This window comes from Phallusia mammillata, unplaced genomic scaffold (assembly GCF_965637545.1).
Source record: "Phallusia mammillata unplaced genomic scaffold, kaPhaMamm4.hap1.1 HAP1_SCAFFOLD_378, whole genome shotgun sequence".
Classification (NCBI taxonomy): domain Eukaryota; kingdom Metazoa; phylum Chordata; class Ascidiacea; order Phlebobranchia; family Ascidiidae; genus Phallusia; species Phallusia mammillata.
The window spans coordinates 1-10838 of record NW_027649108.1 but is presented as its reverse complement, the minus strand read 5'-3'; the positions used below and the strand labels follow the sequence as shown (position 1 = coordinate 10838).

Below are 10838 nucleotides of genomic sequence, written 5' to 3'. Positions count from 1 at the left end.
TATCAGGAAGCCACTTTTCTAGTAGTAAAGGTGTAGCTGCAGCGCGTCTACCATCCCTCCACTAATTGTACCCTTAACTTTGTCGTGCTTTACGTTTTGCAGCTATTTCCGGCCTGGTTGATATTTTAGCACAATTGTGCCACTACGATTTTGCCCGGCGAAATAAACTCAACTATAATCAACCAGAATTGTATGCAGGACCAAAGTGCAAGCCCGGTCCTTGCAACTTTGCTAAGGCGAGCAACATCAGCATCTGTTATCCATTTTCCTTTTGACCAAAAAAAATATGATTTGGGCAATATACCAAAATTTACCTCATGTCATGCTTGCTTACATTAACCTTGCTGCTTAGTATTTCAATAAAGTTCAAATTTGTTTGCAGAGGAAACTGATGACAATGGAGACCAAATATGGAGGTGTAAAATGTGCAATAAGTTATTTCGAAAGCTTTCCTACTTGAAATATGTTCACATTCGACTTCATAATGGAAATCGACCATTTGCTTGCAATTTATGTGGAAAGCAATTTGCTACAAAAGGCAATCTACTTCAACATCACAAAGTTCATCTTGCAAAGTAAAGCGTACATTGTTACGTTTACATCTCTTGTAAAGAAGTAATTAGTATTTAACAAAAAAATTATGCAAATTATATAAATAGTTGTTAAAATTTTAAGTAAAATGCCGAACTGTTGCAGCTAAATTAGCCTTTCCAACTAACCTAAACTGCTGAAACTAAAGCAAAGTAAGAAATTGAAAGTATTGGACTCCCATATATTTTTTTAGATCTGACCAATTAAAATGGGGACAAATCTTAAAAATGAAAAAGCAGCCCACCATGTATTCAACATGTTTACCCAAGTAACCTAAGTAATTTTTTCTGCAGAAATGGGATTCTTCCACACAAGTGTAAACATTGCAAAAGGGCATTTGCATTAAAAGGAAATTGTCAGAAGCATGAGAAGACGCATACTAAACCATACCGCTGTGAATATTGTCCACGCACATTTGCTTTAAAGTAAGTTTTACATCATCAGGCAATGTGTAGTATCTGAAACTAAAACATACAAAATAAACCAGACCTGTACTGTTCAGAATTCAGACATGATTCGTCATTTATGTAGGAAAGAAAAAATGTCGCATATTGATATGCTCTTTTTTAACACTTTTTTCTGTACTTCGCTCCAGCCAAAATGTCGTACTTTGCTCCAGCCAATACGTACTTTGCTCCAGCCAATATGTTAGTAACCTTGTCAGTAAATAGCTAGGTTGAATCTGACAAAGTTTACAGGTTTCAAGAAGTGCATAAATTTTTAGATGTAACTAGCAAATAGATACTTATGTCAAATAATACATTCAATACTTTTGTGACAGGAATGATTGTGTGCAGCACCATCAGAAACATCACGCAGGCAGTGACACTACCACTCTTGGTCTCAAGTGCGAGAAGTGTTTAAGTCTGTTTCCTCAGCGCTTTGGCAAAGAATACATGAATCACCATTGTCCCCATCCAAAGCTTAGCTAAATGTGGGGCATTCGCGCATACTATTAATGGTCAAAATATGGTTGCATGAAAGGTGTAGATTTTACTTCCTGTCAACCACAGCTTTTTAAACTTGCCAATTTGATTATTGCACATTTTGCTGGAGGAACTGTGTTTGCACACTGTTGTGGGATATTAAATTTTAAATTTTGTCCAACTTTAATCTTAAAAGTATTCTTAATTCACTTAATTATATATTTTTTGTAACAAAAGCTGTGTCAAGTAACGTTTTATGATACTCTGTCACTTGTTGCCCTTTTCAACGATTTTAAACTGATGAAGCTTTTTACCTATATCAAATGTATAAAATCAGCAACCACACAATTTTTTGCTATGTCTGCTTACTAAAAACTTACTGGTGTGCAAATGCTTGTTTTAACGTACTATGTACTAACAGTGGCAACCCAATCATTTACTACACACATAAAATGGGCACTGATTGAATCAAACAAAGATTTCATCTGCATATAAAAAAGCTACTTCAATAGCTTAACAGCACAGGAAACACATATGAAGAAATTAAAAGCATAAAAGATAGTCTAATGTTGAATAATTGGTCCCATGCCTTCAGCCCCCTCTGGGGTCGGAAAATCAATGATTACTGGTTTGTTGCATGGATTATGTCGTCGATCCACAATTGTACAGTTGATGTAATTGCATTTTCCATCTGTGGTGTATCCATATGCTGCAAAATTACCATCGTTAGGCAAGCTTCCGTTGCACAACATTTTTAAGTGCAGTTAATATTGTCCAAAGTATAGACATGCCATGTGAATTTTAATAAAGTGCAGTAAAATTGTGGTGTACTATAAAATGGCATTTAGTGTTTATTACAGGATCTTTCCCGTAAATAGTAGGCATCTTCTGTCGATGATCACTGATTAAATAGTGAATTATCTGTAAGAATATTACTTGGTTTTGGTTTTACTTTTACACCCGTTGTTTGACAGACAACTGATGATGCCCTTACGGGTGAAATATATATCGTTAAATAACATTTGTTGACTGATTCTGGTTAGGAAGCGCTGTTGCTTCGTCAATTATTCTTGGTGTACTATAAGGGACTTTATAAGGGCATAGCATTTCATTAGTTTTACATGTGATATAAATTTGAATTCAGATTAAATTTGAAGACTACTTAGTGATTGTTTGAATGCAGGCAACTGAAAATTGTTATATACTTGTTCATGTAACAAACCTTCATGGATGTGGCCGTACACATGATATTTGGGCTTGATTCTTTGTTGTACAGCATTAGTGAGATCAACATCCCCAACACACATGTCATGCGGATCCACTGTATCATTGTAACCTATGTTACATATGAACAAAAATCACTTAAATGTGAATGGTTTCTGCTTTCACACACTCATTTCAATGAAGTCTTTCTCTAACTGGGGTTAGCAACCCCATAAGTGTTTGTCTACACGTTTGAGGGAATTGCAATGCAATTTTACCTGCATCATAAACTTTTCAATGACCCCCTTGTGACCTCAAGGTCTCTCAGAGGATAATGTAATGTACTACTTATGGTTTGCTGTGCAACAAAAAAGGGGGAGACAGCAACATTACCATTTCATAGTAAATGCAAGCAGTGACACATAGTGGCAGTCTTCATGTGATTGTAAAGAGCATGACAATTGTTTTGGCTATTTCATTAAGCTATTAAGTGTTTTAAGTTGGTATTTAGGGCAAACCTGCTGGGGGAGAGTGTGTCAATAAAATGTCTATCCCTTCTGGAATTTTGTTCCAACACTGAAGTAAAGGTTGTCCACGCCTCTCATTGAAAGCCCATCCACCAAACTCAGGATTCCTAGGGACAAAGCACAAATTTGTTCAACTAACTTATCTAGGTTATACCATTCTTTTGGTAACTTAAAAAAACAAAACTGAAGATGCATTCTTAAACTGAGATCATATAATCATTAAGCAACCACACACCATGAACAGCCATGAAGCCTTATTCCATTGACAGTAACTTCAGCGTCGTGTAGGAAAGTACAATTGGACAAAACCTTTGGCCAATCTTTACAAATGTCTTCAGGAATGACATGCAAGAACTTGAATCTGGCAAAGAAACCAAAATATATTTTTAGTGGAGCTGTCTTATAATTTCTTTGATAAAATGAACATTTGCACAATACTAGGTTTTGTTATCAAATATTGCTGTTTACAGTATATTTCAGATCACCACGAAAGCTTAGCCAATTGGTAGGAAGCTTGGCTAGTTCATAAAATTATCTGTTTATTTTTTTAGACACTTACCGGCAATAGGACCCATCTGCTTTACTCTTTCTGACATTTGCCATTATCCTTTCATCAAAGGAGAGCTCATGGTTGCCAGCAATCACAATTTTATGTTTATGAGGAAGGGTGGAAAGCCAGTCATTAAAATCCTCAACTTCCTCAAGTTTTCCCAAATCAGTGAAGTCTCCACAATGGATGAGAACATCTCCTACAAAAATGGGCGTGAAACAAACATTAAAAATTACTTTTTTATAATGCTAATACTACATTTACACTACAGAGGTTGACCAGTAAAAACAGCTTTCTTGTCATTGTTTGGGACATGGCCAGCAATAGAAAAAAATAACAAATAGAAAGAGTTGTTTACCATCTGGAACACGATGTCGCATCTGTCTGTGCAAGTTGTGAGTGTCAGAAATACAAACAAAGCGTGTGTATCCCTCTTTCTTCGGGGCATCAAGTGGAATCGGTTCAACTCTAAAAACAAAAGTTCAATCAAATTACTACTCTTAAACCGAAAATTATGTATATACTTGTCACTGTTAGAAATTGTTGCCAAACTATGATATAACATACTTTTCACAAGGCAATTTGTCATCTCGTCGCATTTTTTCCACAAATGTTTCAGGATCATTGTGAAAAACATGTGAATAGTCCATGTTACAATAGCAGATTACCGGCTTGGTACAGTACAGAAAATACGCAACCAGTCTACTGTTGATGCTCTCTGGTATAACACCACTTTTTCTGGGTTCTCGTGTGTCTTTTACGACTTAAGTAACACGAAAATGCACTGTAGGAACTTCTTTAGTTTTTACAAATAATTAAGGGAATTTCCCTTGTTTGCAGTTGGTTGTTTTCTGAGGGGAGTTCCCAATTTAACATCCCCGAAATAACTACGGATACGTGTGTCTTAATGGTATTCTACTTCCTTTTTCAAAAGCCTCTTATCAAACATGTTGTGGCGTAAAGAAATGTTTTTTTTTCATTTAAATACAGATACCACACAAATGCTTTACCACAAGAGAATTTAACGTATTTAGTCGATTCGTAAGCGGCATGTTAGGGTGTTCAAACTTTGGGGTGTTAAAAAGATTGTTTTTAACACTTATGTATGTTGCCACATAGCACAGCTATGCAGATTTGTGCAGCGAATTATGCAAAGCTTGGAAAAAAACTAATAGTACATTCATCAAAAAACAAACAGAAATCGCACGTAACGACAATAACAGACTACGAGCAATGTCCTTGACAAAAGCCAACAGACGAATTTGTCCCCCATGGTTTGTTAATAACTGGATGAATGCTGAGTTTTACAATGAAAACAAAACCTGCAAAAAATATTCTGGTTGAAAAACAAGAATCCGAGACAAAAAAGAATAAGTCGAATGATTTCTATGAATAATCAGTTACTGCACATAGAGAGCAAAACCAATGACGTCGGACAATTTTGTTTACATCAGCACAGAACTTTATTTATTCTGTACGGTTGCAGCAGTATACATACATGTACAGGTATTTTGTAGGCGTGTAGCCTGTATATTGTAGGTCCGAACTCGTTTATGCAAGCAAAATGGGATCGTCATGGGCTTTCAAGATTACAGCCTCTCTTATAAAACCAACACGGGAATCGCTTTTGGATTATTGTTCGTATGTTTTGATCATTATTGCCCTAATAAGCGTAGCCCGAGTTATTATCGGAAGAGATGGATTGAAACAAAATTGCTTTGACACAAACGACAGTTCATTGCACCAAAACAAGACAGCTGTGGAAATTGTAACACAAATGGCAGTTTCATCACAAAATAAGGACAAGGAGGCTTTTCACATGACCTCTGGCTTGCAACCCCATTTTGTCGGAAACAAGCAAATAAATTCTTCTGCTACAAGTAAGAAGAACAATAGTATGTTGGATGTGGTCCCTTTGCCAACAACTCAAACAAGTGTAGTTTGCGTCAAACATTTCCAAGCCTATTTTTCCTACTTTGTATTAGTTGAAGCCATTCTTCTACTGCTGATTGGAATTTTGTGGGTAAAGGTATGTTTTTGTGTGTGTGTTAGTTAGTGCACTGCAATAATAAACTTTAGATTTTGTTCGTTGCAGATGCCAAAAGTGCAGTCACTCATCAATGACTTCAGTAAATTATGCAATGATTGTCAAAATACATCATGGTTGTCAAGTGCTGTTGACAACTTTAATCTATTGGCAGCACCTAGCAATTCCAACCCACTCTACTCCATATTAAAAAGTGACAGTGTATGAACTTAATGCATACATATTTGACAATTTTACTTTGGTATTGAAAATTTGTCCAACTTTTAAATTGTGTTGACAGGTTAATATGGAAGTTGAAATACTGTTGGCTACACTTTTCCAAACACACACAACATACCAAAACAAATCCGAGGCAAGGCGGCTATATGAGCGGGTGCAGGTAGATTGCATACCAACAGCCAATCAATATCTGTAATGAGTATATCCCTGTTTAATACAGAATGTTATTTGTGTTTGTAGAAATTCTGCCAGGAAAATGATTCGTCTACTGTTCTGTGGCAGTCTTACATTAAAAAATCTGTTTACCAGTTTATTTTATGGATGATCTTTTTTGGGTTAAACATGGCCCTGTTTGTTAAAATGGAATTTTATATTGGATGCGACCCTTCTGCTGAATTCTGTGATCATGACACATTTTTGCGGTATTCATAGTGATGCAGTATATGCTTCCATCCAGGTGGTGTTCTAAATTGTAACATTTGTATCTTTACAGAATTTCTTGGTTTATGACCCAGTTAATCATCATAGTGTATGGAATTTTCAACTGCATTACACTGAAATGGATTAATGATAAGTCAACATGTAGTGGATCAAAGAGGTTTGACAGGCAAATATAAAAATAGTCTACAAAATTATAATACAAAAAAACATTTTTGTTTTTATTAGTGCAATGTTGTCCTCTGTATGTGGGTGCTTTGTGTATGTCAATCCATTGACCAAAAAGGACAAGATTCAAGGTTTTATTTGCTTACCATTTGGGTATATATGCACATAAACCATACCCTTCAATATATAATATGTAATGCAATATTTTGTTGTTGTTTAGCGTGGGTAAAGAGCAGAGGCATGTGCACAATGATGTTGCCTTACTTTTTCATTTGGTATCTTCTTCAAATGGCAAGAAACTTCCATACTTTACTATTTTTCTGTTTAATCAATGGGAAGAACAATTTAAACAAGCTGGTAAGTAAAAAAACTGTAAAATACTATATGGAGGAAAAATCATTTTTTTTAACTTTTACTCACATTGTTTTGGCTGTGTGATAAGACAATTTTATTTGTCCTTATTTTTTTTTGTAAAATTATTTCAGGGTGCGAATAGAGTAATCATCATGTTGAATAGTCAATCAACTAAAATTTGCAATCATTAATCAAATTATTTTATTTCATCTAAAACTGTTAAATAATTAGCCTTTTTTAATTCATGCAACATTGCTTTTATGGGAAGACCAAATTGTCATTGACTGCCCTAGAACTGCCTAAAGTGTGTATAAAACTGGTTTTTAATGTCAATATAAATAATCCTTGAACAATCAGTAGAATGCAGAAAAATAAATAAAATACAAAATATATTGCTATTCCCTCTCTGCCCCCACTAGTTACATTAGGTGTTGCTTAGTTAACATTGCATTATAAAGTTTGAATAATGCGTTTTGTTTACCAGGTGAATCTGTGCAAATACCAACTATAAGGAATGTTCAAAGTGTGTCAGTCTTGCAAAAAACTGTGTCTGTCAAACGAGCAACAAAAGACAAAGAAGCAAGTGCACCACTACTGAAATCAAACATTGACGATACAATTGTATGATCGGGTACTTTTTCTCGCGCCCTCACTTTACATATGGTACCTTCTTGCCAATTTTTTCACTTTCAAGGTGCCTTTTTTAATAAAACTAAACTAATCAAATGTCTTTTGGTTTTGTTTGGGCAGAAAATAGAATGAGTCCTAATCCATAACTACGGGAGTTAAAAATATTTTCTTGTATTTTTTGGCATTGTGTATTTTCACCCGATTCGTCAACAAGTGCTCGATTAGAAGCGCTTGTGTTATGAAAAAATCCCCGTTTCTTATCGGGCGGTGTTATAATTTTAGAACATGTGTTATAACACAGCCCGATTTTATCGGCAATGGTAGTGAAGCATTAAATTTATTTTTTATTGAAAAATATCATATTTTCTGTGGAAATAATCGCCGGTGAAATGAGTTTTACATGAAATTGGCAGTTAAATGTGAACTGTTATGACAAAAGCAAACGCATTTTAAGCAGCGAAATAGCAGCAGTACCAGATTCTCCTCGATTGTAAACTGTAAAATACAAAATGGGCCAAGGTTGTTGTATCTAATAGGCATCCATGTTCTGATAACAAATGGAGTAATGAAAAGTGACAGTTCAGGGTGGGGGAAGCATTTCTAGTGCTTCGTGAAGCAAACTAAGGCCTAGCACACTATCAAATAAAGGACTTGGGACATTGGATTTGAAAAGCAATGATACATGGTAAGTGGTTGTCAATTGTCATGATATGCTTGTCATTCTCAACTGTTTCTATTATTTTAGCAGATGGTAATTTGTTATTTTTTTAGGCATGTTTAAAAATATGGTAGCTCATCTCTAGTGTGATCCTGGTTTTGTAAAACATTGGCTTTCATTTCTACTGGCCTAACTCAAGCATTTTTGTGTAAACTCCTACTTGTCAAATTAAATGTTGCCTACACTTTTTCTTTTATTTTTTGTTGCAGTTCAACATCTGGAAAACTGAATAGAAGCAGAAAAAAGCAGCACAATCATTCCAAAGGTAATTCAAGATTGCCTTGGACAACATGGAAGAAAGTAATTGATTGTGGAAGAATGGTGTGGGTGAAATGAGCTCACTGAAGTGTCAGCTAAATCATTGATGGATACAAAATGCTTCTTTCCTCACTTGCAGGGGAACATTTTATTTTAAGATATTCACCACACACTTCAGTTTTACATGAATCGAAATATGTGTGTTTTTTGCCGCTGTACTACCCGAAGGCAGGTTTATTTAACAATTCTTGTGCCCAATTTAAAGCAAACTTGTTATGTTAGATGTGTTCAATGATTTGTTGGTATTAACGCTGTCTTACCTACATGACATAATCATGGCGTCGTTAAAAAAGCATCTTTTGGGTAAATATTTATACATTTTCACTTTGATGTAGACTCTTTCAGTAAAAGTGATTCATCAGACAGGAATGAAAAACCTTTATTTTCAACCAGTAATCTCTATGATACAACCTCATCTTTCACATGGTAGCTGGTTTAATTTTATTTCAGTAACTCGCAACACATTGCATTTTCAGCTGAACAATGTTGTTTCACCTTTTTTGTTTCTCAGTCTGTTCACTTGATGACCCCTTTTTAGTGTACTCATTGTAAATGCAGGTTTTTGCTTGATAAATCAATCTTCTAATTATTTATCCTCTTCACATTTATTTCTTCTTTCATATAACTGTGGCACCCAATATGAGTATGTTATTGTGTGGAAATTGGGTTTATGAGGTGCTTTATTTTTTCATTAATAAAATGTTGCCCTTAACTGTGCATTTGTTATTTCATCATTTTAAGTACTAGTATTAACTGGTTTAAAATCACAAAGGGCTTGATGTAAACAAAAACGGTTTTCACAGGTCAACTCTAAACTACATCTAGTAAACGCATAAAAAATATCTTTAGAATCTAACCACCACATGATAAATGAGAGGCGTACATCATAAGCGAACGAAGGGCATGACCGCTTTAAAATGATTTTTCGCGCTGACGACCCTTGTAGCATATACAGGCTCCAGATCACAAGCGGTATAAGTTAAATGAAAACGGTTTTTACAGGTCAACTCTAAAATACATCTAGTAAACACATACCAAATATCTTAAGAATCTAACCACCACATCATAAATGAGAGGCGTACATCATAAGCAAACGAAGGTCATGGCCGCTTTAAAATGATTTTTTTGCGCTGACGACCCTTGTAGAATATACAGGCTCCAGATCACAAACGGATTAAGATAAATGAAAACGGTTTTCACAGGTCAACTCTAAACTACATCTAGTAAACGCATAAAAAATATCTTTAGAATCTAACCACCACATGATAAATGAGAGGCGTACATCATAAGCGAACGAAGGGCATGACCGCTTTAAAATAATCTTATACGCTGACGACCTTTGTAGCATATACAGGCTCCAGATCACAAACGGTTTAAGGGAAACAAAAACGGTTTTTTACAGGTCAACTCTAAAATACATCTAGTAAACGCATAAAAAATATCTTAAGAATCTAACCACCACATCATAAATGAGAAGCGTATATCATAAGTAAACGAAGGACATGACCGCTTTAAAATGATTTTTTGCGCTGACGACCCTTGTAGCATATACAGGCTCCAGATCACAAACGGTTTAAGATAAATGAAAATGTTTTTCACAGGTCAACTCTAAAATACATCTAGTAAACACATACCAAATATCTTTAGAATCTAACCACTACATCATAAATGAGAGGCGTACAAGCGAACGAAGGGGATGACCGCTTCAAAATAATTTTATGCGCTGTCGACCCAGTAGCATGTACAGGCTCCAGAACACAAACGACATAAAGTATTGAAAACGGTTTTCACAGGTTAACTTTAAACTAGACCTACGTCGAGTGAACGCATGCAAAATATCAATCAATTCCTATCATTACCCTAAAATCAAGAGGCGCTCATCATCACTATACGTTGAGATTGTATTCTACACGCTACAAGAAATTTACATGCTATAGGCCCACATGAAATCGACAGCACTAGCGGTCGTGTCCTGCGCTCGCTTATGATGTACGCCTCTTGTTTTTGATGTTCTTCTTAGAAGATAAAGATATTTGGTATGTGTTTACTCAATGTATTTTAGAGTTGACCAGTGAAAACCGTTTTTGTTTACCTTAAACCGTTTGTGATCTGGAGCCTGTATATGCTACAAGGGTCGTCAGCGCAAAAA

The 10838-nt window shown here is 35.4% G+C and overlaps 3 protein-coding genes across 3 annotated transcripts; 2 read left to right on the top strand and 1 right to left on the bottom strand.

Annotated features, from left to right (window-relative positions):
- The first annotated feature begins 354 nt into the window (after positions 1-354).
- On the top strand, positions 355-2538 carry LOC145208849 (uncharacterized). The gene is made up of 3 exons (XM_080079096.1): positions 355-575; positions 885-1016; positions 1373-2538. The coding sequence occupies exons 1-3, from the start codon at positions 424-426 to the stop codon at positions 1521-1523; spliced, it is 435 nt and encodes a 144-aa protein (XP_079935222.1). The 5' UTR covers positions 355-423; the 3' UTR covers positions 1524-2538.
- Positions 1933-4753, bottom strand: LOC145208848 (metallophosphoesterase MPPED2-like). Its single transcript, XM_080079095.1, has 7 exons — positions 4365-4753; positions 4156-4265; positions 3807-3996; positions 3483-3608; positions 3239-3354; positions 2740-2853; positions 1933-2226 (listed from the first exon to the last, which is right to left on the bottom strand). The coding sequence occupies exons 1-7, from the start codon at positions 4445-4447 to the stop codon at positions 2081-2083; spliced, it is 885 nt and encodes a 294-aa protein (XP_079935221.1). The 5' UTR covers positions 4448-4753; the 3' UTR covers positions 1933-2080.
- Positions 4754-5190: 437 nt separating this feature from the next.
- Positions 5191-9406, top strand: LOC145208847 (volume-regulated anion channel subunit LRRC8C-like). Its single transcript, XM_080079094.1, has 9 exons — positions 5191-5826; positions 5893-6045; positions 6125-6223; positions 6304-6485; positions 6557-6661; positions 6730-6822; positions 6890-7026; positions 7508-8338; positions 8581-9406. The coding sequence occupies exons 1-8, from the start codon at positions 5362-5364 to the stop codon at positions 7648-7650; spliced, it is 1377 nt and encodes a 458-aa protein (XP_079935220.1). The 5' UTR covers positions 5191-5361; the 3' UTR covers positions 7651-8338; positions 8581-9406.
- Positions 9407-10838: the final 1432 nt, after the last annotated feature.

Bases quoted from the DNA above. Each gene is read 5' to 3' on its own strand.
- LOC145208847 (XM_080079094.1), top strand. From the start codon at position 5,362: ATGGGATCGTCATGGGCTTTCAAGATTACAGCCTCTCTTATAAAACCA. The intron at 6,486-6,556 runs GTATTCATAGTG...GTATCTTTACAG, and splicing joins GATCATGACACATTTTTGCG to AATTTCTTGGTTTATGACCC. The intron at 7,027-7,507 runs GTAAGTAAAAAA...TTTGTTTACCAG, and splicing joins AGAACAATTTAAACAAGCTG to GTGAATCTGTGCAAATACCA.
- LOC145208848 (XM_080079095.1), bottom strand. From the start codon at position 4,447: ATGGACTATTCACATGTTTTTCACAATGATCCTGAAACATTTGTGGAA. The intron at 3,609-3,806 runs GTAAGTGTCTAA...TTTCTTTGCCAG, and splicing joins GCAGATGGGTCCTATTGCCG to ATTCAAGTTCTTGCATGTCA. The intron at 2,227-2,739 runs GTTTGTTACATG...GTAATTTTGCAG, and splicing joins GTACGGCCACATCCATGAAG to CATATGGATACACCACAGAT.
- LOC145208849 (XM_080079096.1), top strand. From the start codon at position 424: ATGTGCAATAAGTTATTTCGAAAGCTTTCCTACTTGAAATATGTTCAC. The intron at 576-884 runs GTAAAGCGTACA...TTTTTTCTGCAG, and splicing joins CACAAAGTTCATCTTGCAAA to AAATGGGATTCTTCCACACA. The intron at 1,017-1,372 runs GTAAGTTTTACA...CTTTTGTGACAG, and splicing joins CCACGCACATTTGCTTTAAA to GAATGATTGTGTGCAGCACC.